Raw genomic sequence first — 22,551 nt, 5'->3', positions numbered from 1 at the left:
GGATTAGTAGGATCGAATTTGACCTGTGAGCTTATTTGGAATAATTAGGAAATGAGCATTGCTGAATTAACCATATTTATTTCCCAAAACAATTGAACAAGTTCAATTTGGTTGATTTGATCAAACTACTTACATTTCTTTCTACATGAATTACCACGAAGTTAGTTTTCCTCTTTGGGTATTTGATTATTGTAATATGATTTGAAATTCTTTCAACATCATCACCCCATAATAGGTTGATGTAAATACCAAATATTTGGCCAAAATGACAGCCTAAGCCAACCAAGTATCAATATATTTTAGAAGAGGTCTTAAAATATGAGAATTTACAGTTTAGTTGCTTCCCCTTACAAACCTTTATACATCCATTTGGGGACGGATATTTCTGTATACAGGTAGATACTCAGTACTCACATTCTAAACTAATAAAATATTTAGTTGGTTAGAAACGCTAAGAGTGGTTTAAACCTGAATCTCAATGCCAGTCAAGAATTCCCGACGCTCATGTCGAATAAGCAAGACAGTTAGCACCAGCAATGGTGTCAAAACTTGCTGGTACTTCCAACTCACCAAGAGGAGGTCTGCAGTGGAGCATGAAGCCTTTGATGAACTATGATTTTTTGAAAAACCTGGCAACTTCTTTGTATAAATTTTCTTCCTCAAAGGGTTTCGAGACGTAGCCATCCATTCCACATTTCAGGCATTCGTCATACGTAGCATGAATCACATCTGCAGTCATGGCTAATATCGGCATATGCCACTTGCCTTCTCCTGCATAAGTTCCTCCTTCATTTTCCTTGTTCTCCATCATCCTGATCAGACGAGTCGCCTCAAACCTGTAGTTTTGACAAAACTAGACTCAATTTTATCCAGAATTTCTTGTGTTCAGATCAGAAAGGATTGTTTGAGAACGATGTTTTGAGAAATACTTTTCTCATAAATCAGAAGAGGGCTCTGCATTCCATAATAGCCCTCGTATTCTGAGTCCAGTAGCTCAAAACTTTTGAACTAGCTTGGTTGAGTTTCATGAAATAAAGAACTTTGTCATTCTAATTAAAGACCTTCAAAATTCAGAAAAAAGAAATGAAAAAAGCTAGTTAGAACATACCCATCCATTTCAGGCATTTGAATATCCATGAAGCAAGCATCAAAATTGTGAGGTAGCTGAAGCAACTTCAGGGCAGCTTTCCCGCTATCTGCACACTCAACATCTGCACCGAATTTCTTCAGAGCACCTGCAGCAACCCTACGGTTTACTCTATTGTCATCAACAATTAAAATTCTCTTGCCACAGAGAAGGCTCTGAAGGAAAGCAGAACCGATGGGTAGGCCTCTTCCCCGTCTCTGATTCTTAACCCCGAGTACTTGTTGCAGACAGGCTGCCACCATACTGGCCCTCAACGGTTTCATGATCACGGTGTCGGAAAAACCTACTGCTTTTGCCTTGTCTAGCTCTGCAGTGGTAATATTTGTAGCAAGAAGGATCAACTTCGGTAACTTAAACGAATTCCCATTCAGTTTCAAGTTCAATTGACGAATGATCCCACATTCCTCGTCGGAATTTAACGTATCCTTTTCAACTAAGATCATATCTGGAAGGATTGCATTTCTGCAACATTGAGCAAAACAGTTCCTCTAAGAAAGTTGTAACAGAAATCATCTGCCGAAAGGTCCACTAAACTGAGAAGACTATAATTTAGCATTCAACAACACTTTGAAATATTGCCAAGACTTTTGAGTCCTCGATTTTCTTTTTGGTTTTATTTATTTTTTCTTTAAAAAAAACAGAAATAAACTTTACATTGATTTAATGAAAAGAGGCTAATGATCAAGATACAAAGATCGAATTATATTGAAACATAAAAAGCATAGTAATCCTGAAATCTAAGAATCAATAGGTGGACCCGACATCTCAACGAGGTTGGCACCCCAACTCATCATATCCTATTATAGTATAAAGTCATCCAAGCTAGTTACAAAATAAGATATAACATGGTTATACCGAAGTAAGAGCATACCAATTAAGACAAATTTCCGGAATAGAATAATCAACAGAGAACTTAGATTGAGAGCACTAGAAAGAAAGCTAGAAGACGGTCTGAACCAAAACTTTGGTTTTGTTTGTTAAGAATTAGCTTATGGAAACTACGTGTTACTTGAGTTCTCTTTGTTTAGCTCATCACTTTATGAAAACACTAAACAGGTTTTTAAATTGCGTTTTTAGTTTTAAAAAATTGACTGGGATTTCAAGAACATTTTCGAAATTAGATTAGAAACAAAAAGAAAAATGTTACATATAAGTATGGTTCTTAATCAAAGTCTTTTGGCTTACATTAATCAAAGTAGCAATAACGAAGCAAGGGAGGGATGGAAAAAGAAATACTCCTTGAAAATTAGGAAGAACCAAAGCACAATAAATAACAGCTTAAACCTTGTTTTCTTATTTCCAAGCTTATTCTATTTTAGTTTGAGAACTTTTAGTTCCTAAACTTTGCACAACAACCATCTTGTCAATAATTTGCTTGAAAAAGAATGACTTGACATAGAACTTTGGCTGACCCACAATTTTTGTTCCTCACTTCATGAATAGATATCGGTATATATTTGTAATTAAAACAACATGTAGTAGGTTTGGTTATTGGGTTCTGAAACACATACAACTTTTGTTTTCAAAACGATTTAATGGAAAATCAACAACAAAGGCTAAAATATAAAACTAACGATGAAACTAAAAGAAAAAAGTGTGAGAGTTCAAGAACGAAAATGACTTATTTAACAAGTGATTCCACTCCTTCCAAAATTTCTTACTCGTGTTAAAGAAACAGAAAAAGAATAAAATAGAAGGCCTTACCCTGGTATTGTGGATCCATTTTCTCTGCATAAAGAAGCTGCCATGTTGATGCTACAGGTGACTTCAACTTTAATACCAAGTCTCTTCAAATGATACCTGGTTACAGAAGCTCTAACATGTTTCCTGTCAACTATGATGGCTTTCATTCCTCTAAAACTGGGGGGAAGTTCTTCAGAGTTTGGTTTTTTCATATCATTGATTGAGTTTTTCTTACATTTTCCAAAAACAGCAGTGAAGGAAAACGTGCTTCCTATCTGAGGCCGGCTTATGAAGTTTATCTGACCACCCATTAGTTCAACTAAACATTTACTGATACTTAAGCCGATACCAGTCCCCCCATAATTTCGGGAGGTCGAGCTATCTGCTTGCATGAAGGGCATGAAAACTCGATTTTGAGCATGTAAGAGAATCCCAATTCCAGTATCCTCCACACTTACCATCAAAGTAACATGACCACAACCATCGTTGGCAACTACCATGCTGTTTGGAGTGGCATTCAACTGGAAGTCCTCATCAGCTATTAGATGTTTAAAGTTATCCCAGGCATTCTGATCATCGGCTGCCTCACATCCACTCAAAGTTTGAAACTCACGACCACCAGATATGAATAAGTCACTGTCAGATATTCCATTGACATATTTTGAGTCAATGGAGCCTTTTGAGTGCTCAGCTAGGTGCACTTTAACAAATATATGTCCCCTTTCAGTAAACTGGAAAAAAAGAACACGGAAAGGCTCTTTTTATGCTGTCTCCAACCATTCAGTCAATAATACACTTAAAAACACACACACACATTCACTGAAATGGTCAAAAGAAAACACAAATGATCCAAACATGCCCGTTGAAGATGCACTAAGATAAGTGTTCATTTCAAATTTGGAAATGCACACAGGAAAAATCCACTCACCTTAACAGAGTTACCCACAAGATTTGTTATAATTTGTCTGAATCTTCCAGGGTCTCCAATAACAATTTCTGGAACTTTATCAGAAACAAAAACTGCCAGCTTCATTTTCCAAACAGGATCAATTGCGGTTGAGGTAACCATGACAAGAAAGACAAGGGAGTTATTAATTAACGTGACATATAACAGATAGCCACTAGCCAGCATTCAGCAAACGTGTTTATTTGAAATATAAATTACGTTCATACAGCTTACCTCCAGACCCTTTTGTCTAGACTTCTCAGAAAATAAAGATAGCACATCATCGAGTATTGATCGAATGTCAAACGGAACTGCTTCCAGTTCTAACTTCCCAGCTTCAATTTTTGCCCGGTCAAGAACCTCATTTATTAATGCTATCAGTGCCTTTCCACAAGCCTGAGCAGTCTGAGCATAATCCTTCTGTGTAGAACTTAAATCTGTATCCAGAAGCAGTGCGAGCATTCCTGAAATTGATGCACACAAAGGTATAAAAATCTGAGTATCCTTTGCATATATAAAACCAATCAAGTTGGTAAAAGCAAAGCTTGACAGGAATACACATACCGAGGATGCCATTCATTGGTGTCCTAATTTCGTGAGAAACAGTTGCAAGAAACTGAAACCAAAATAAAAGAGAGAATTTAATCAAGAGAAGCTGCAGCATATGGATGGGTTGAAATATTTAAATCATACAAAAAAAATCATGGGCGACTTCCAAATAACATGCAACTCAACTGATTTCACATGACATTGGCATCTGAAAACTGTTTCCAAAAGGATTTTTATGATAGAATTCAACTAATATCGATAATGTAGAGGTACATATCCAATGGAGACCCTGCTCTCCACATTTCTAAGACTGATTCAAAATCCAAAAGATGCCCTTCCTAGATAACTTCCATGTCTTTAGACTCTCTCAAATCTTACCCATGCTAACATTATAACTAACTAAATACATGAGTCTCACACACATGACACAACCCTTCTAATCCTCTTCCTATGCCACACATTAAAATTAGTTCTATCAATTAATCCTCTTAAGAAGGTGGTCATTGTAATTCAAATCCATGAACTTAAAGAAAATTGAATACACCATTTATCCTTCTAACTACTAAGTTAAAATGCAGTGATCTGGAAAAGGATTAAGCGGGCCATAATCAAGATTTTTATATGTTTATGTTTCTGTATAATGCAGAGATTTAGTTTTGGCTATTTCATTTAACCTCCCTATTATGCTCTCTGCTCGGTACTAGACACTAACAAGGTCATATGTCACTACAATATCCATATCTTGAACACAAAGAATCTGATTGATTTTGAACTCTTGCACCAACTATTCTTTTCTCTCCACTGAATTCCCTTTCCATCTGTCTCCTTCTCTCTTCAAGTCTCTAATTATTTTAATTCCTATAGGAATTAATTGATGCCTGATGGTACCTGAGATTTTGCTATATCAGCAGCCTCTGCCCGAACTTTCAGTATTTGCATCTCATGAAAATCATCTTCAACCTTCAGAATGTGAGTTGCTGCACCATACAAAATGTATCCAACCAACAACCCGATCACAAAGAATAAGAATGCAGTAGTCAGAGCAGTCCAGGATGTGGGAGCCCTCTGCTGATATCTACACCATATCCACATAAAGAAAGCCATAAGTCACCGGGGCAACAATCCAGATTAGAAAAGTAACTAACATGGCAGAAGCCTTTTACCTACAAATCATCAAATGCTTCCTGAATGGATCTCCAAAATCAAGGCTACTCTCATGCAAAAGAGACAAGTCACCATCTTGATATTGATGACCATACATGATGAGGGGATCAGAAGAGTTTGTGACATCATATACATTTACCAATATAGCCTGATTCCCTGCAAGCTGCCCAAGCAAGTTTTCCACAAGTGACTCAACATCAAAGGCTCCACCAACGTAGCTGCATTAACATAAGAAACAATTTAAGATATCTTGAAAATATAACTTCTATCTCTCACATGATGCTAAAGCCCAAGAAATTTGAAATAAAGTTGTTGATGAGAACCACTGATAATACTTGACAGATAATTCTATATGTTCTATATTAAATAAATAACAAACTAAGCACAGACGAATTCACATTCCTAATTAAACTGCACATCCAGACTGACCCTGCTGTTGCTTCAATCCGATCTTCTTCAGTAGGTTTAGATGGCAATTTGGATTTGTAAACAGGAAACGTCAAAACAACTCCCAGATGATGAGAACCCAGTAGCCTGAAGGGGCTTGTCAAAACAGCCTTTCCTGTTGCTCTAGCCCTCAAAATATTTTCACGGTCCTCCTGCAACACATCAGATAGAATAAATCAACCAAACAAAAAAAGAAAAACAACACGTAACGACATGCCACTTGTATCCAACATACAAGCTAGAATAGCAAGCTCATCTTACTCTACCTCTCCTGACATCATATCCAGTGATTCAATATACGAGACTGTTTCTTGAGAAAATATTACTGGTGCATATTCATCTCGAATTGGTGAAGGTTCCCTTTTCATTGTTTTTATCATCCATCCATGTTGCTTTTCGAAGGTATCCCTCTCTGAATGAATCACTCTTTGTGCATACGCCACCCCACTGAGTAGAGGCCGTTCAAAAGCAGTTCTGGCTGTGTATTCTGCAAAAGTTTCCTGCATTGTTATGTTTCAGGCTCATTAAACAACCATGTTAGGAAAGAAAAAACAGTGAAATGCTAGTTTCCTCAAGAAAGTGCAAGGAAATGAACTTGTGCATCTTGTATTGTTCAGATTTCCCAGAACTATAAAGAGCAAACCAATGCACATAGAGAAACACATACCTGATCAATAGCAGAAGGGTTTTTGAAGTAATGAAAGGTGGAAACAAGGACAGCCAACGCATGAACATGGTTAACACTAACACTGAATTGATCCTGCAACATCCTTGCTCTCTGCTCACACATGCTTCCCAAAACTTCGTTCCGCCTCACTTTATTATCGGCATCCATCCCATTATAAATTAACATGCTGATAAACGCCATCCCCATAATCCAAAACAGAAGATACTTTCTAAGCCAAGCCCTATTAGCTTGAACAAATGTGTAACCCTTCTTTGTCGTTCCCATTTGCTCATTCCACTTCATAGCCGCAGAGTTGTTGCTCTGCTGCATTTTCATACCCATCTCCAGAAATCCCTGCTTCGTCTTCGTCTTCGACTTCCTCTTTCACTTCCTGCTCTTCTTCATTCCCCTACCAAAACTAGGCCAACCTCAACACCCAGCAACTTTCTTGAGCTTACTTTCTTTCTGAAAATTCCTCTGACACCTTCTGCAATTAAACAGAACCAAAATGTTCACAAGAGGAAGCTCGGCACAATAGCATTTGACCTGTAGGATTTAAAGTCCAGAAAGCAAGACCAAAAAAACCCAAATAGAAAAAACCCCATTTCCTATTATAGCACTCACCGAAACCCATTTCTAGAGTAGGAAGGAAAGACGATGAGCTGAGCTGACTCAGTATCAATAAAGAGAGCCTTTCGATTCCCAGAGACAAACCTGACTCTCAAAAGATGGGGTGTTGTTTTGGTATACAATAAAATATCGTCCAAGGGAGAGAGAAAAGCCCACATTCCAAAGAATTCCTCGCTTCATATACTTTCTGGTCAAGAAGGTCTTTACGTGACAAAAAAGGAAACAAACAATAAAAAAATACAGAGCAGAAAGTTAATCATTCCCCTCTATTCCTCCTCCCCCAAGCGTGAAGTTCAGTAACCCATTTCATTTCCATTAAACAATCAAATTCACAGTTGAATGAATCCCTTTACCTCTACTCCCAAGAAAAACCACACACGCGTAGCGAAGAACACAAGAAGAAACCCACAAAGAGACACACACAGAGAGAAACAGAGCAATAAGAAAACAAAAAGAAAAAAACGAAAAGGGAAAAGTGGGTTATCGAAAGAAACAATGCTTTTGCAGTTTTTCTCACCTGGGTATTAAAAAAAATGCAAAATGTAACCAATGATTTGCAGAGATGATGGAAGAAGAAGAAACTCCTTCACAAGTCGATCCGGAGTAGCTTTTCACTGTAGAAAATCAAACGGGGTTTCTTTATTTCCTCCTCTTTCTTGATTGTTCTTCGTAACTCAAGGGAATTGAAATCAAAATATTAAAGATTGTGAAGGATTTTCAGTCCTGACTTTCCTGTCTCCCTAATCGCTCCTCTTCCCTAATACTCTTTTACTATGTCGTCTTCTTTCTCTCACTGCTTCTTCTATTCCACTCTGGCTTTGTCTCCCCCTTTTAAATATATATTTTTATTGTAATTCTTCATCAGCAAACTGTTATAATTCTCTCTCTCATCTGCTGTGAACTTGCTTTTTATACAGAGTACAACAAGTATGGCCTCAGAGAAACTCCATTAACAAAACAAAAAAGAATGGAAATAGCTCCAACCTGAATGGACCCAGAACCAGAAAACAAAAAAAATTAACAAAATTTTTCTTTTGGGTTTTGCTTTATGTTCACTGTGGGAGAGAGAGAATCGAATTGGTGGGAAGAGGAAGACGAAAATCTCCATCGCAAATCTGTGTGATAATGACATGGCGACATTGCCCGGATCTCATTCCCTTTGAATTTACCTCTAGCCCCTCCAATTTTAGGCGATGTTTCAATTTTGGTTTAGATTTTCTTCAAAATTATTAAGATCTATGTTATTAAATCAAAATGAGTTTAACTGAGTGTAACAATAATTAATATCCATTTCTTTATTTGATAGACATAATGTTTGATCTCTTCCCTTTTACTTATATTTATTGTACTAAAAAATGATTGACGTTACTGTTTAAAAAATGATGTCTTGTCGATTTAAACGAACAATAGTTCATATTACAAATGATATCTTGTAATTTTCACTTGACAATTGTTTCGGCAAATTTCATTTTATTTTAATGAAAAAACGCTCCATAGAGAAAATTTAGAATAAATTGTTTAAATTAGACATAAAAATAATATTTTGAGTTGGAATGTAAATGAAACTTACCGTAAAGTTAAAAAGTATTCTAACTTTTGGTCCAATTAAGTTAAATTCTAAATTTTAATCAATGATTTTTTCTGTGGGTTGTTTTTTAATTTATAGATTTAAAGAGTTGTTATTTTGTTTTAGAATATTATGTCACGTGATTTGGAGGAATCGAATATATTCACTTCTAGAAGGAGTAGAAATGTGTGGACTAAAGATCGTATTGGTCTAAATAAAGATCTTATAAACTTTTGATTTTGGTTTCGTCGATATTTATTCCTACGAAAAATAATTTGTAAAAATATGCTACGTGAGAATAAGTGAACTCGATAAAACAAACAAAGACATGCATGTTAAAACATTTGGTATAAAAATTGGCGATGTAATAGTTGAACAATTTTTGCCCACATGCCTTATATTATTGAATTTACTCTCGTTTTTTTCCATTTAGTCAAATCATCGTTTATTAGTTTCATCGAATATGTTCTTAATATTTAAATATTTGTGTTGATAATATTAACACATAATCTTTAATAGTTAAAAAAATGAAATAGAATACAATGATAATTTATTATTTTTATTTTTCATATGAATTTGATTATCGAATTCTCCTCCGGTCCATGACTGACTTTTTAAAATATTGAACGAAAAAAACAATTAAGTAAGATATACGTTTTATGAAAAAAGTAATAATAATAATAACTAATAATTAAATTGGATAATTTTTCATCGTTTTGAGTTTGTAAGGATAACAAGTTTTCTTTTCCCATTTAGTCTTAGTTTGTGATTTAGGTTAGTTTCACCAAAAGAAGATAGATTGGTCCTTTCAAATTTTCTTATTGGGACCCAAATTTTGATTTCTCCAAATCAAGACCGTTCAAAATCATTAATACACCACGTGTAGGTTGGAGATTATTCCATCAATTAAAGCATAGAGTGGCCACATTTTTTTTTTCTTTTTAATCTTTTGTTGATTAAAGTTATGGCAAAGTCAAGAATTGATTTTTCATTAATGGGAAAGAAATCTTCCTTTTTGTGCAAGAACAAAAAAAATCAGATAGGATCTTGATGCACAAAAATCTCTAAATCTAGATCATTTATTATTTTTATTATTATTATCTCTGTTATTTCTCTTTTTTCATTTTAAAATGAAATGACTTAATTAGGATCCCATTGAAATCAATTGCAATCTAATCAAATGAAGTGAAATTTGATGAATTCAATTATTAGAACTCTAGAGAATCTAATGCTCAGAACCAACATCAAAAGACAATATATACTCCACTAATGAGTTATTTGGATAAATATTATTTTAACATATATACTTCTCTCAATACTATTTAAAATTTTGGAAAATGTTCGCTTTGAAAAGTAGATATGACCTTGAAATGAATAAATATCATTATCATGCAAGAGAAGATATATTGAACATATTTTCAAAGTTTATAAAAAGAATGCTATATGTTTTTTATATAAACAATAGTAGAAAAAATAATAATACAAACCAAATCTAAGAATTATTGATAGATCAATTTTCAAATTTATTTTTGGATATTTGTCAAAGTACATAGACTAAGATGAAACAAAAATATAAGATACATACACTAAAATAATATTTTAACCTTATAGTAAACAAAATATATACATGTTTGAATTTTGTTTTAAAATACTTTTTTTAAAAAAAAAATTGAATAAAATTCTCGTAAAAATATACTAAAATAAACATGTTAAAATTAATTAAGATTTTTGCGTTTATTTTTATTTGATATTTTCCATGTTAGTGTTATTCTTTTTATATTTCTTTGCTTTGTTGTGTATGTTAGAGTCTATTTATTTTGTTATTGATTGTGTTACATTTGGATAATATTAAAGAAATTAACAAAATGAATTAATTTGAAAGTAAAAATGATAATACATAGTTAGATTGAAATTTATTTTGAAAATGTGTAGTTGAAGCTTTAGAACCACAACTAATTTCAACTTTGTTATTTTCTAAACGTGACATGTGTCTCTCCCAATATGTATACTTTTCATCGAACAACTTTTATGGCTTCAACCATACACAATATATTCACATCACAAACATTTAATGTACACTAAACATTTGATTACAAAATATTCAAACTTTGAAAAACTACCTTAGGAATTCTAATATTTAATTATTTTGTTTATTTTTTATTTTGAAAAAATTGAGAATATTTTCTATCCATCCTACTATTATTGACGTCTTTTCTTAGTATAATGGTTGAATTTTTAGTCAAATTTCTAAAATAAATACCTACTTTTAAAAGCTATTTCTTTTAGCTTTAGCTTTTAAAATTGGGTAATTATAATGAATAGCAATTTTTAAAATAATTATCAAGTACGTAGCAATATTTTTTTAAAAAAAATTACAAATATAGAAAAACCTATGCATAATAGATTTTTATTGTTGATACTGATAGACCAACATGGTTTATCAGTGATAGACATCTATCATTGATAATTTTTGACAAATTTTATTATATTTGTAATTTTTTAAAAAATGTTGTTATATACTTAATTATTTAGACTATAATTGGTATATATTTGCAACTATCTCTTTAAGGTTTTGTTTTTGGTAAAAAGTAAATAATAATAAAAAAAAAAAAAAAAGTAAGAAAGTTGGATTTAGAAATTAGAAAGTAAAATTGACATGTTGTTGAAGTAGATAAAGAAAGGGAATAATTTTGTTGGAGTAGCTATTTTAAGGCATACGTACCTTTATTTATGGTAGAGATCTTGCCTTTAATCACTAACACAAAAACATAACCAAATAGGCAAAATTGGGTATGGTTGAATTAAGGGGGCAAATCTTTGTAAAGCATTGCAAAAATGGTAGAGAGAGTTTGGTGTTATTTGAGATTTTAAAAAAATAATAATAATAATAAAAAAAAAAGAATATCTTAGTGGATGATTGCATGGGGCCATGAAATATTGATATTCATTTTCACTAATAAAGATACACAAAAAGAAACCCAACCACCCCAAGAATAATTTTCTTCTGCTTTCTTCTTTTGTATAACCATTTACACCTTAAGTTTCAACTATTTACTTTGCATGCACTTCTAATTGGAATATATTGGACAATATTTTCTTTCCTATTTATTATTATTATTATCATTATATAAGATAATGCTCTTTGTGCTTTATTTTAAAAATGTTGAAATTTCAAAAAAAAAAAAAAAAAATTATGATATTTTGTTCTTGAAATTTGAAAGAAAAAAAAAAACATTTTTGATAGTACACAAATAAAAATAATTAGTATCTGATTTGGAAAAAATACTTTTGAAGTTTTAAAGTTGTTTTAATATCCTTAATAAAATGTTACGTGTCCACTTTTATTTATCTCTTTGCTCTACTTTTTAAACTATGGTCCAACACTTTCACATTTCTCACATATATATTTTGTATCTCACTTCTTCATAATACCCTCGAAATCCTCTTTTTGTTTCCATTTCCCCCAATCTCTAAAGCTTCCACCATTTATTCTTCGTTTTTCTTTTCTTTCTTTTCTTCCTAAATATGTAGCAAAACTTTAAATAAAGTCGAGGAACTCTCTTTAATGATGACTATACCCTAAACATAAATCCTCTCATTTTCTTCAAAACTTCATATTTATGCTCATATATTTGTTTTAGCAACCCCCAAACATGACTACAATCTTCCAATTAATTGCCTTAAAGAATTTTACGTGTATAAAATCCACCAAAGTTTCACAAAATTCCCACATCAAAATCTACCCTCAAAATTTATGTTTCTTAAACCCTACATGCATAGTAATGTCTAATGTTTGTTTATGAAAAGTTGAGTCAATCATTACCGATGAGATATGAGTGGAACACCCCTCCAACGAAATGTGCCTTGAGGATGAACCAAGAAGAAGTTGGTGGCCTATGAAAGACTCTAAACTTAGGGGGACATGATGATCAAACGAATAGAAATCATACTGATCAAATGAGTGAGATCCTGAGCTTATAAAATTAAGTATGGTTAAAAAAGTTTTAGAAGAATGCAAAATTACTATTTATATCAACTAGATGCATCTTTCTTTTTTGTGGCTCAATCGTAATATCTTCATAGTTAAGTGTGTACTTAGTCGGAGCAATTTTAAGTTTGGTGATTTATTGAAAATTTTCTTAAGAAACATGTGAGTGGGGGACAAAGCATCATGAAAGAACATGTGCTGGTTTGTGAGAATAATCCTCACTCCGGGAAGTTATTAAGTCAAGTAAAGATGACATAGCTAGGTCACAAAAGATATTCCGGATACAATTAGATGCGGGAAGTCTGCATCAATTTAACGAAATAATGAAACACCCAATTGTTTAAAAAAAAAAAACAGGTTGACAAAGACATATCATCTTTAAAAGTTTGGAGAATCTTTGTAACTAATTAGAAAAATATGATCAACAAATTAATCTAATTTCATCGCACTACAAATTTGGTAATCCATAATTTTCTTTTCTTTTCATTAGGTGTCCTCAAAATTATGACCTGAATTCTTAAAGTATGCTTCCTTTTTTTTTTTTAATCAAATTTAAATGTATCAACTAACATCTTGTACACCATAGTTAAAATATTTAAGTCCTAAAATTTTTGTTTTTCATTGTCTTCTTGCTGCCATTTATTAGCTTGATTGAAGAGGGTAATTTTAGAGATTGGAGAATGGAAAAAAATTTGATTAGGATGGTATTGAAGAATATAAGAGAAAAAAAAAAGAATTAAAATGATATAAATAAGAATATAAGTAAAATTGGATGAGAGAAAGGGGAATTAATGAAAGAGGGAGATGATAAAGTGTAAACAAACAATGCAAACATGTTTGAAAACTTTTATTTGAAAATGTGAAACTTTTAACCCTTTAAAGATATTTTTAAAATGAGCTACGCGGCTCTAAAGTTTTTTAGTTTATATTAACAATACCATTTTCTAAAAAGTTTATATTTTTTTAATATTTAAAGATATTAATAAAACTCGTAAAGTATATTTTTTTTTTCTTTTTACTTACAATATTTTTAATATAATGAGAAGAAAATTTTGGGTTAATACACAAAATATCCTACAATTTTGGAGTATGCTTCAATTGAGAAATTTAATTTTTCACTCCCAAACTTTGGGATTTGCAAAGGAGAGTTTTCTTTTTTTTCTTTTTTTTTTTTTATTTATTATTCATTAAATTTTGTTTGATGACTAAGGTTTAAGAATTAGAAGACATGTGTGGTATCATTAAAATTATATATAACTAGTCTAATTTGGAGTTTGTTTTTCCATTATGCTCCTGAAACTTTGTCATGTATCGTTTTTTATTGTAAGGCTAAGTATAAATCTTCTTAAAACTTACATTATTTAACTTAAACTACACATGTTTATTTATGAAATATGATTTTAGGATTTAGAGAAGTATACTATATAAACTCTCTAATCTTAGAGATGCTATTTTCTTCAATAAAATTATTTTAAGTCTTCTAATTCGTAGATACATAGACAGTGTTGATGAACCACGTAAACGTGAGTCGATTTTTTCCTCTTTTACGTTTTTTCGTGTTCTTTGTTTGGTAATTTTGTAAGTTTTCGTTAAAATTATATATTTTTGAACTTTAAATAACGTTTCAATTATAACTCTAAACTTTGACATGTATTATTTTCATTTTTGAATTTTGGAATTTGTTAAAAAAAAATAAAAATTTATGTAATTTACCCTTTTATTGTAAAATAAAAAGGATATAAAAGTTTTATATCATCAATTTTAGCATCAGTAAATAAGATTATTCAACCTCACCTATTTAGCCATCTCATTCCAAAATAATCCACAAAATTCTACTAAAAGAACATAAGACATTCAGCTCCCAATGAGACCAAAAAGACAGAGACATCACAATCTGAAAATGGAACCCACAAATACATATAACACACACACACATAACATTGCATTTAAAATTCTATATATAGAGAGAGAGTATGGTGTGTTGAATAATATTCTGTTTGGGGATGTTTGTTTTGTCGTTTACTTATTAAAAAAAAAAAAAAAAAAAAAAAAAAGAAGAAGAAGAAGAAATTGATTGAGTGCCATTGAAAGTGTGTAAGTTTTTATTATGTAGGGGATGTCGGCCATGTGCCTCTCTTTCATTGTTTTCTTTCCCCTAATATTCTTCCAAAATCAAATCTCTCTTCACCCAAATCAAATGCCCCCTTTCCTTTCTCTTCTTTTTACCAACTAACTAATGCCTTTCTTGCTGCTCCTTGTGTGGTCCAAATCCTCATTCACTACTACTCCTTATTCCATCTCACACATCTATTACTTTTCATGCTTAACTTACTATATATTTTCATCCATAATAAAGTTGTTTCTAATACTTCCATAATGTGATGACTCAATTCTCTCTCTACATATAGTCTTTTTTCTCGCATGTATATGTTAGAGTCATATGTGATGAGTCTTCATATCAATTAATATTTTTGGGATTGGTAGCATCGTAATGTTCACTTGTGGATACTCCTAATACCCTCATCCGCAAGAAATCGGCCAAGAAGATTCTTCTCTTGGGTCCATGACTTAGCTTGAGGGGAGACAAAGTTCATAGGCTTGAGTTATTATTTAAACTAAAATCATGTTAGTTTTGAAATTTTAGATTTTGTATCCATGTATTTAGTTTTTAAAGACTTTTAAAAATGTCTGACAGTTTTTTAACATTTAATTTTGTGCGTAAGATAGACAACAACTTCAAAATATAATGCTAATAAGTCATTCTTAAACTTCTAATTCAATGTCTACTTAATTTCTTAATTCTAAAATGTATTTAATTAATAGATTATTCGACTTTCAATTTTATTTTTTATTTTTTCAAAGTAATTTCTTTAAAAGAAAAATTAAAAGAAACAAAATGCAAATTGACATATTTTCCTTCCATTCCAATATTCCCATCATAGCTAATAGTCAATCTAGCTCCCTCATTGGCCATTATTTTTCACTCTATTTTATTGTCATTATCCTCTTCTTTTCCTCTCTCACTTGAAATGACATACAACAACTATGGTTGCAAATATATTTTTATTGTCACTGGATGCACTACTTCCTATCTTCCACTTTACAACTTTTTCTTTCCCATTTCGAGCATTTATTGCTTTTAAAAATGTAACAACGGTTGGTTTCAAATATAACAATCATATTTATAAAATATAAACATTTATTGTTTTTGGTACCATGTTTGATAGTATGGAATTCCATTTTGATAGTATTAAGGTTTCATCTGATCAAAATCAATTGGTAATGAGACGAGTAACTCATTTATCTTATAAAGAGAGCGAGTCTCCTTAGTTTTTCTAATATGAGACTCTTATCATCTCAACATGTCTCCTCAAGATGATGCTTCTTTTAGATTCATCTATCTTGGACTGAATACCCGTTTGGGCTTAACGAGTTTCGATATTATATTAAGGCTAAAAAAGGGAAATAGTAAATGACTCTCATTTATTGAGTGATTATGTAAGGGTGTATTTTCACTTGAGAGTAATAAAAGGAGGTTATATTCGGTTACACTTTAAGGTTTAAGTTTCTTTAACTAATTGTTTTATATATATTCAAAAAAATTACAAAAATAGCAAAATCCATCCTGATAGATTTCTATCGTTGATAAATTTTTATAGTCTAGAAATGATAAACTATATCTTTGGTGGTGGTCTATCAATCATGAACCATAAAAATTTATCGGTGATAGATGACCATAAAGATCTATAATAGACTTTTGCTCTATAGTTTTAATTTTTAGAAAACATTGCTATCCACTTGGTTACTATCCTAAAAAATTATACTACCCAATATAATTAAATTAAGTTTGGTTGTTTGAGTTTTTAGTTTTTGAATTGTGTTTAATAAATTTGTTAGGAAAGTCTTATTAACTATTAAAACTATTCTTATCTTTGAAATAAAAAAGTATGGTATATCTTTAAAATTAGAATATTAGTTACTCAATAACGAATTAGAAAGGAGTGAAGTGTTGAGGATTGAAAAATGAAATGGGATATGATGCGTCTTAGAGATTTAATTTTAGTAAAAATATAAAATATAGAAAATGGAAACAATAATATATTGATAAGTAAGGATTTGTATGGTAGGCAATTTGAAAACTTGAGATTAAATAGTGTTTTATTGCATAGTTTTAGACATGGATTCCAAAATTGAATTTTAATTTTTAAATAACAGTTCTAAATGTATTTAAAATATATATTTTTAAGCTATTTGTAATTACTTTGAGCATTAGGTTTAAAACAAATTGCGTACTATTTACGAATATGGTTTATAATTAGAGATGTTCACGACCTAGGTGGGGATAGGGGAACTTTCCTCGCCCCCAACCTAATCAATTTTCTGTTCCTACAAATTTTTATGTGGAAATTTGAAGAGAGTTGGGTCTTAAAGAAAATCTCTAGCTTTTTTATTTTTCTAATCAATTTTCGTTTAATCTTGCATGGATCGGAGTGGAGATTCTCCAAAAATAGTCCTATTTGATGATTATTCTAGAAGAAAATAGTAAGTAGTTTCCAAATAAGAACTTTGATCTTACTCGTTCTTGTATGTTTAGTTGAACCAAATGTTTTCTATACCAACTTAATCATTAGAGTATGGTAGGAATACTCGATAACATACTAATACTAAGATCTTTTACAAAGGTCAACTCAAAACCAAGTCAAGTAAAAGTGAGGTAAAGTTCAAGCTCACAAGAAGCTCGTTGCATCGTCTGAAGCAAACCAAGTTCGAATTCCAACAAATTTCAATTTTATTTTTAGAACAAAAAAAACATATGATTTGGATATAAATAAATTTCTCATTTCATGAATTAGATTACTCCAAAAATAACGACAAATTGTGTTTGCTTTTCAACTTAACTACATATGCTTACATATAAAAGAAGTTAATAAAAAGGAGGGAGACCCAAACTTTCTATTATAATTAATGAATTTGAATATTAATATATATTCACAACAAGTCCAACTCACCATTACAAAAAGGACACAAACTCTTTCTAAGTTTCTACCAAACTCTCTACCCTCTTATGTGTTTAATTATATACTACAAATGTTACAAAATACTTCGAAATCCCAAATATTTTAAAATTTCAAACATAATCTTCATCAAATCTTGAAAGCCATCCTTGACATATATATATATATATATATATATATATATAAATCATAGAGCTTTATCTTAACTTTAATTGAGTTCCATTAGGTGTCAATGTTGATAAAATATATATAATTATGTACCTTTTTTGTTGGATTTAAAAGGGAAAAAGGGAAATGCGATCAAGTTTTTTTAATCAACTTTAACTTTATCAATTGACTCATATAAACAAACAACATTTTATTTTCTCCATTTTCTACAAGTGGAAATCGAAATTGAAAAGTTGAAATAAAAAATAAATAAAAAAAGCAATTGTTTAAATCTCAATTGATAAATTGAATAACTTTGTATAATAAAAAATGGTTAGACTGACTTGATCAGCTAAATAAGCACTAAATGTGGCATCTAGTTCTCTTTGATAACGTACAATGGTGAAAAGGGTAGATAATATTACGTAAACAAATAGTGGAGACTTGAGATATGATTAAAAAAGTCCAACTACTTTATAGATATAAAGGTACACCACAACAATAAATAAAAATCAACATAGTCTTTTTCTCTCAATTTGGGTATAACTCAATTTGTCAAATAATAATATAAATGCACTGATAGGTTTGAATTAGGGTTAAATCCTTACCAAGAATAAAAGACTTTTTGGGAGGTAGATTTTTAATTTCATGGGAAGTATTTGGATACTTAATGAATCATTATAGTACGTTGATTATAATAAATTAAATCGTGTGTTATTGTAGTTTGGATTTAGATTATAGTCTAAATTATAAAGGTACATAAATTTAACTTAGGTTATTTTAAATGGTATGTAACTCTTTTTTTAACTATTACTCTTTATCATACTAATAATCAGAAAATTTTCTTCTTCTATATGGTTTCATTTATATTACTATTATTCTAAAAAGTAATCAATTTTTAAAGTATTTGTATATACAAGTTTGTTTCATTTGTTATATATATTTAAAATATTTTTATTAAACTTTTTAAGGTTGACTAGTGGCAACTGACGAGGTTGGCGACGTTAGTTGCCGGAAATTTGCTAGTACAGTCACCGAAAGTGGTGGTTTGAGATTTGACGACGACGGTCATCGAAAAGTTGGTTGAGAACTTTTCCAGCTTTGGAAACAAACGTCCTATTATTGTTGAAGAATAATAAGAACATATAAGTTATTTAATTAAAACTCTAATCCTAAATAAAGAATGAGTTATCATAGCTCAATCCATTTCATTTTACTCTTTGCTTCCAACATATAATCCATTCCATAGCTATAGGTGAAAAATCAAACTATTGGTCTTTTAAAATGCAATATAAATTGTTAAAGATTAATAAATACGTAAGATTTGAAATGTTCATGCAGCTTTAACATTATACCTTTTCTCTATTGTTTGCTCTTCATACAACATAATATAAAATAATCCAACTTTTTCTCTTATTTTCTTTATAGACAAACAGTAATAATTTTTTTATATGAAATCATTAAAATATTTATTTCTCTAACTTTACGTCTCATTTTTTATGCAAGCAGGAGTGGTCTTCGTTCTACCTATTTAACTTCATACATTAATTCGACTTGGAGTTAAAATAAGACATATTCAAAGTCCAACCTAACACACCGATTTAGGTAAATAGCTATTATGTGCTTTTCAAAAATGGTCTAAATAACTAGTTTTTAAATTAATTAATATTAATAATATATATATATATATAATATATATATATATATATATAATATATATATATATATATATATATATATATATATATATATATATGTTAAAAGTGGGTTTATATTTATATTCTTTGACAAAGAGAATTGGATTACCTTGGTTTTACTATTGATTAATAGTAATGTCTTTAATCAAGCTCTCTGCGAATCATTAGCACCAGAAATATGCTTTCTTAAGTTTAATTATTGCTAATTTTATAATGGTTTTTGGTTCCATTGATTAAGGGATAAAACACTATTATACTTAATATACCAAAGTCAAAATGGTATCCTTAACTTTCTATTAAAATAACAAAAAGAGGACTCTAATCTTTTGATGGGACTACTACTTTTTCTTTTCAACAATCAAAGGGTTAATACTTTTAAACTTACCAAAGGCCATTTATTGTCGTTATAGAATTTAGGTTTTCAACGAATCCAAGTATGCATAGTTAGTCATGGCGAATTGTCGATCATTTTTACATGTTGTTTATCTCATATATGAATAAATAAAGTTATCGAATGTTAGCATCTTTTGTTACAATTGAAGATTCTATAATTTTTTTTAGAAATGAAAACAAAGCGAAAGTTGAGGTGTCCAAACGTCATTTAGTGTCCTTTTTTTAATTAAAATCGACAAAAGTATAACTTCAGACATTTTCAACGAATTTGAGAATTTTAGTATAGATTAGTTGCTTATGATGTATTCTCGACCACTTTTACATGTTGTTTAGCTAGCAAATAAAGAAATAAGTTTATCAAATATTCTTGTTACCAGTATTAGATTCATATATTGTCATGTCATATGCTTAAACATTTTTCAATTTTATCTTCTACTTTTTAAACACATTTTAAAGCTGTTTTCTAGATTTTAATTTGTAATAAATATAAATTAATTTATAGATGAATGGTTGTCTTTTATATATACTTTTAAGAAATTACAAATTTGACCCAATTAATTCTCTTGTTTAAAGATGGACTTTCATTTTCCCAATTGAGATTATGAGAAGAACAAGTTCTCTTTTGATATGATATCTCATTACATTACATATTTATTTGAAAAGAATAATTCATATTAGACCTCTCTCATTGATTTCCCAATATTTAGAGCATCTTTTTTACAATTTTTAAGTTTTGTGTTTAAAAACTATGGATTTGACATTGTTTAGGAGGACAAGCAATTAATTTTCTCACCAGTTATTATTATTTTTTTCTTTTTGAAAAAAAGGTGTATCAACTAAAAATAGTACAACCAAAATTGCTTGAATTTTACATCCATATTCACCAAAATAATTCAATACTAAAGCTACCAAGTTTAAGAATATGATTCACATTACCAAGGTTACAATGGTGTTCATGAAGATAATTACAAATATAACAATTGGTGTTAAAGTATTTGCAATTATAGTACAATTTAGATATAGTTCTCAAAGTTTATCAAACTAATTGAAGTTTATTAATGTTAATGTTTTATTACTAGTAGATTTTGTTATATTTTCAATTTTTTTAAAACGTTATTATACACTTAATTATTGGATTATGATTCTCAACTGTCCATATATTTATAGTAAAGTTTGACTTGAATCATAGAGTGTGGATGAACTGACCCAAGGACCAGTTCTCTTCCCTTGGTCTCAAGGGTATAAATAGATTGAGTTGGAAAATTTTTTTGTACCAACCTCAAATTTTAGTTGGTTGAATTGACAACTCAAATAACTCAAATAAGATCTTTAATCCAACTCAACTCAATTCTCAATATTCGGGTTGAGTTGAATTGGATTGTCGGCTATTTATTTATTTTCTTTTCTTCTTTTAAGTATATTATCTATTAACTTAAAATATTAATTTGTCTCCGGCACATTTTAATAATTAAAATTTCATAAAACTCAAATGTTAAATATCAAAATTCAACCTATCTACTACAATTTGGAAAAATAAAAAACTTCATAATAATATTTATGAATTATAATATTTGTAAGTTGTGATATATATTTTTATAATATTATAAATTCGAGTTGGGTTGGGTTAACCCAATTTTTTTTAAAAAAAAATATTACCCGAATCCAAATCCAAAATAAAAACTAACCCAACGCAATTCTTACAATTTTGGTTGAATAGTCTGAATTGTTCGGATTGTCAAGTTATTTGAACTAACTTGAAAATCCTAAACTTGATCCGATTCCTGTGGTGTTTGCCCTCTTCCCATAATTTTTTAGTTTTATTCTTTCGGCCTAAGATTACCCCTAACAAATACCATAACTAATATTACAGCAAACATTAAATACACTTTTAATTTACTTTGACAATTGTTTTTTTTGGACAACGTTATGTTTTTATTTCTTGTTCTCAAATTTGCTCAATATTTAAAGTAAGACTTATTTTATTTTATTTGGTTTCCATAATTCTAAAGTCACAATTAATGTTGTGAGTATTGTATTACTTCTTTATTATATTGTTTACATTATTGATATTAAGAGATATATGATTTAAAAAGTGAAAGTTTAAAAGAGAGGATATAATTAAAATTGAGCTATGGACTTCTAAAGTTATTATCTTTTCCACGAATAACCTAATGAACTAGATGAACTAGAATATTATATAAAAAATACGCTCGAATTGTTAGATTTATTCTTAAATATAATATTATCATTAATGTGACCCAATTGCATTATCTATCATTTATCCATTTTGGGCTTATTATTTTATTAGGCTTGTTAGATTAAAAGATAATGTCCTAATTTAACATGGATGGGTGATGTCTATAAATAGAATCTTAGGGATTGGTCCTCTCGCTACCTCATTAACTATTTTATTCTTTCCATCAAGAAACCTAAATTAAGTCCTAAAGGAATGCAAGTGAGAGAAACACAATTCTGGAAAAAGATTATTCATGGATCAAGGTATGTTGTTCT

The 22,551-nt window shown here is 30.3% G+C and overlaps 1 protein-coding gene across 4 annotated transcripts; it reads right to left on the bottom strand.

Annotated features, from left to right (window-relative positions):
• Positions 1 to 255: 255 nt before the first annotated feature.
• LOC103504382 (histidine kinase 4-like) lies at positions 256 to 8,347 on the bottom strand. 4 transcript variants are annotated; one of them, XM_051090424.1, is made up of 13 exons: positions 7,751 to 8,347; positions 7,228 to 7,420; positions 6,604 to 7,090; positions 6,203 to 6,436; positions 5,919 to 6,088; positions 5,489 to 5,707; positions 5,214 to 5,400; positions 4,341 to 4,392; positions 4,011 to 4,240; positions 3,759 to 3,857; positions 2,852 to 3,561; positions 1,109 to 1,609; positions 256 to 836 (listed from the first exon to the last, which is right to left on the bottom strand). In XM_051090424.1, the coding sequence occupies exons 3-13, from the start codon at positions 6,943 to 6,945 to the stop codon at positions 611 to 613; spliced, it is 2,970 nt and encodes a 989-aa protein (XP_050946381.1). In that variant the 5' UTR covers positions 6,946 to 7,090; positions 7,228 to 7,420; positions 7,751 to 8,347; the 3' UTR covers positions 256 to 610. The 4 variants fall into 4 exon arrangements, with proteins under 4 accessions (XP_050946381.1, XP_008466985.1, XP_050946380.1 ...); XM_008468763.3 differs by lacking the exon at positions 7,228 to 7,420; XM_051090423.1 differs by lacking the exon at positions 7,228 to 7,420 and having other exon boundaries at positions 6,604 to 7,087.
• Between the last annotated feature and the right edge of the window lie 14,204 nt (positions 8,348 to 22,551).

Source organism: Cucumis melo, chromosome 9 (assembly GCF_025177605.1).
Source record: "Cucumis melo cultivar AY chromosome 9, USDA_Cmelo_AY_1.0, whole genome shotgun sequence".
Classification (NCBI taxonomy): Eukaryota; Viridiplantae; Streptophyta; class Magnoliopsida; order Cucurbitales; family Cucurbitaceae; genus Cucumis; species Cucumis melo.
Note: the sequence above shows the minus strand (reverse complement) of the source record. Positions and strands in the feature narration are given on the sequence as shown.

What these genes read in the sequence shown, in the direction of transcription:
- LOC103504382 (XM_051090424.1), bottom strand. Translation starts at nt 6,945, where the DNA reads ATGGGTATGAAAATGCAGCAGAGCAACAACTCTGCGGCTATGAAGTGG. An exon ending in CGGATTGAAGCAACAGCAGG is followed by an intron (nt 5,708 to 5,918) that starts GTCAGTCTGGAT and finishes ATGTTAATGCAG; the next exon opens with CTACGTTGGTGGAGCCTTTG. An exon ending in ACCAATGAATGGCATCCTCG is followed by an intron (nt 4,241 to 4,340) that starts GTATGTGTATTC and finishes CATCAATTTCAG; the next exon opens with GAATGCTCGCACTGCTTCTG.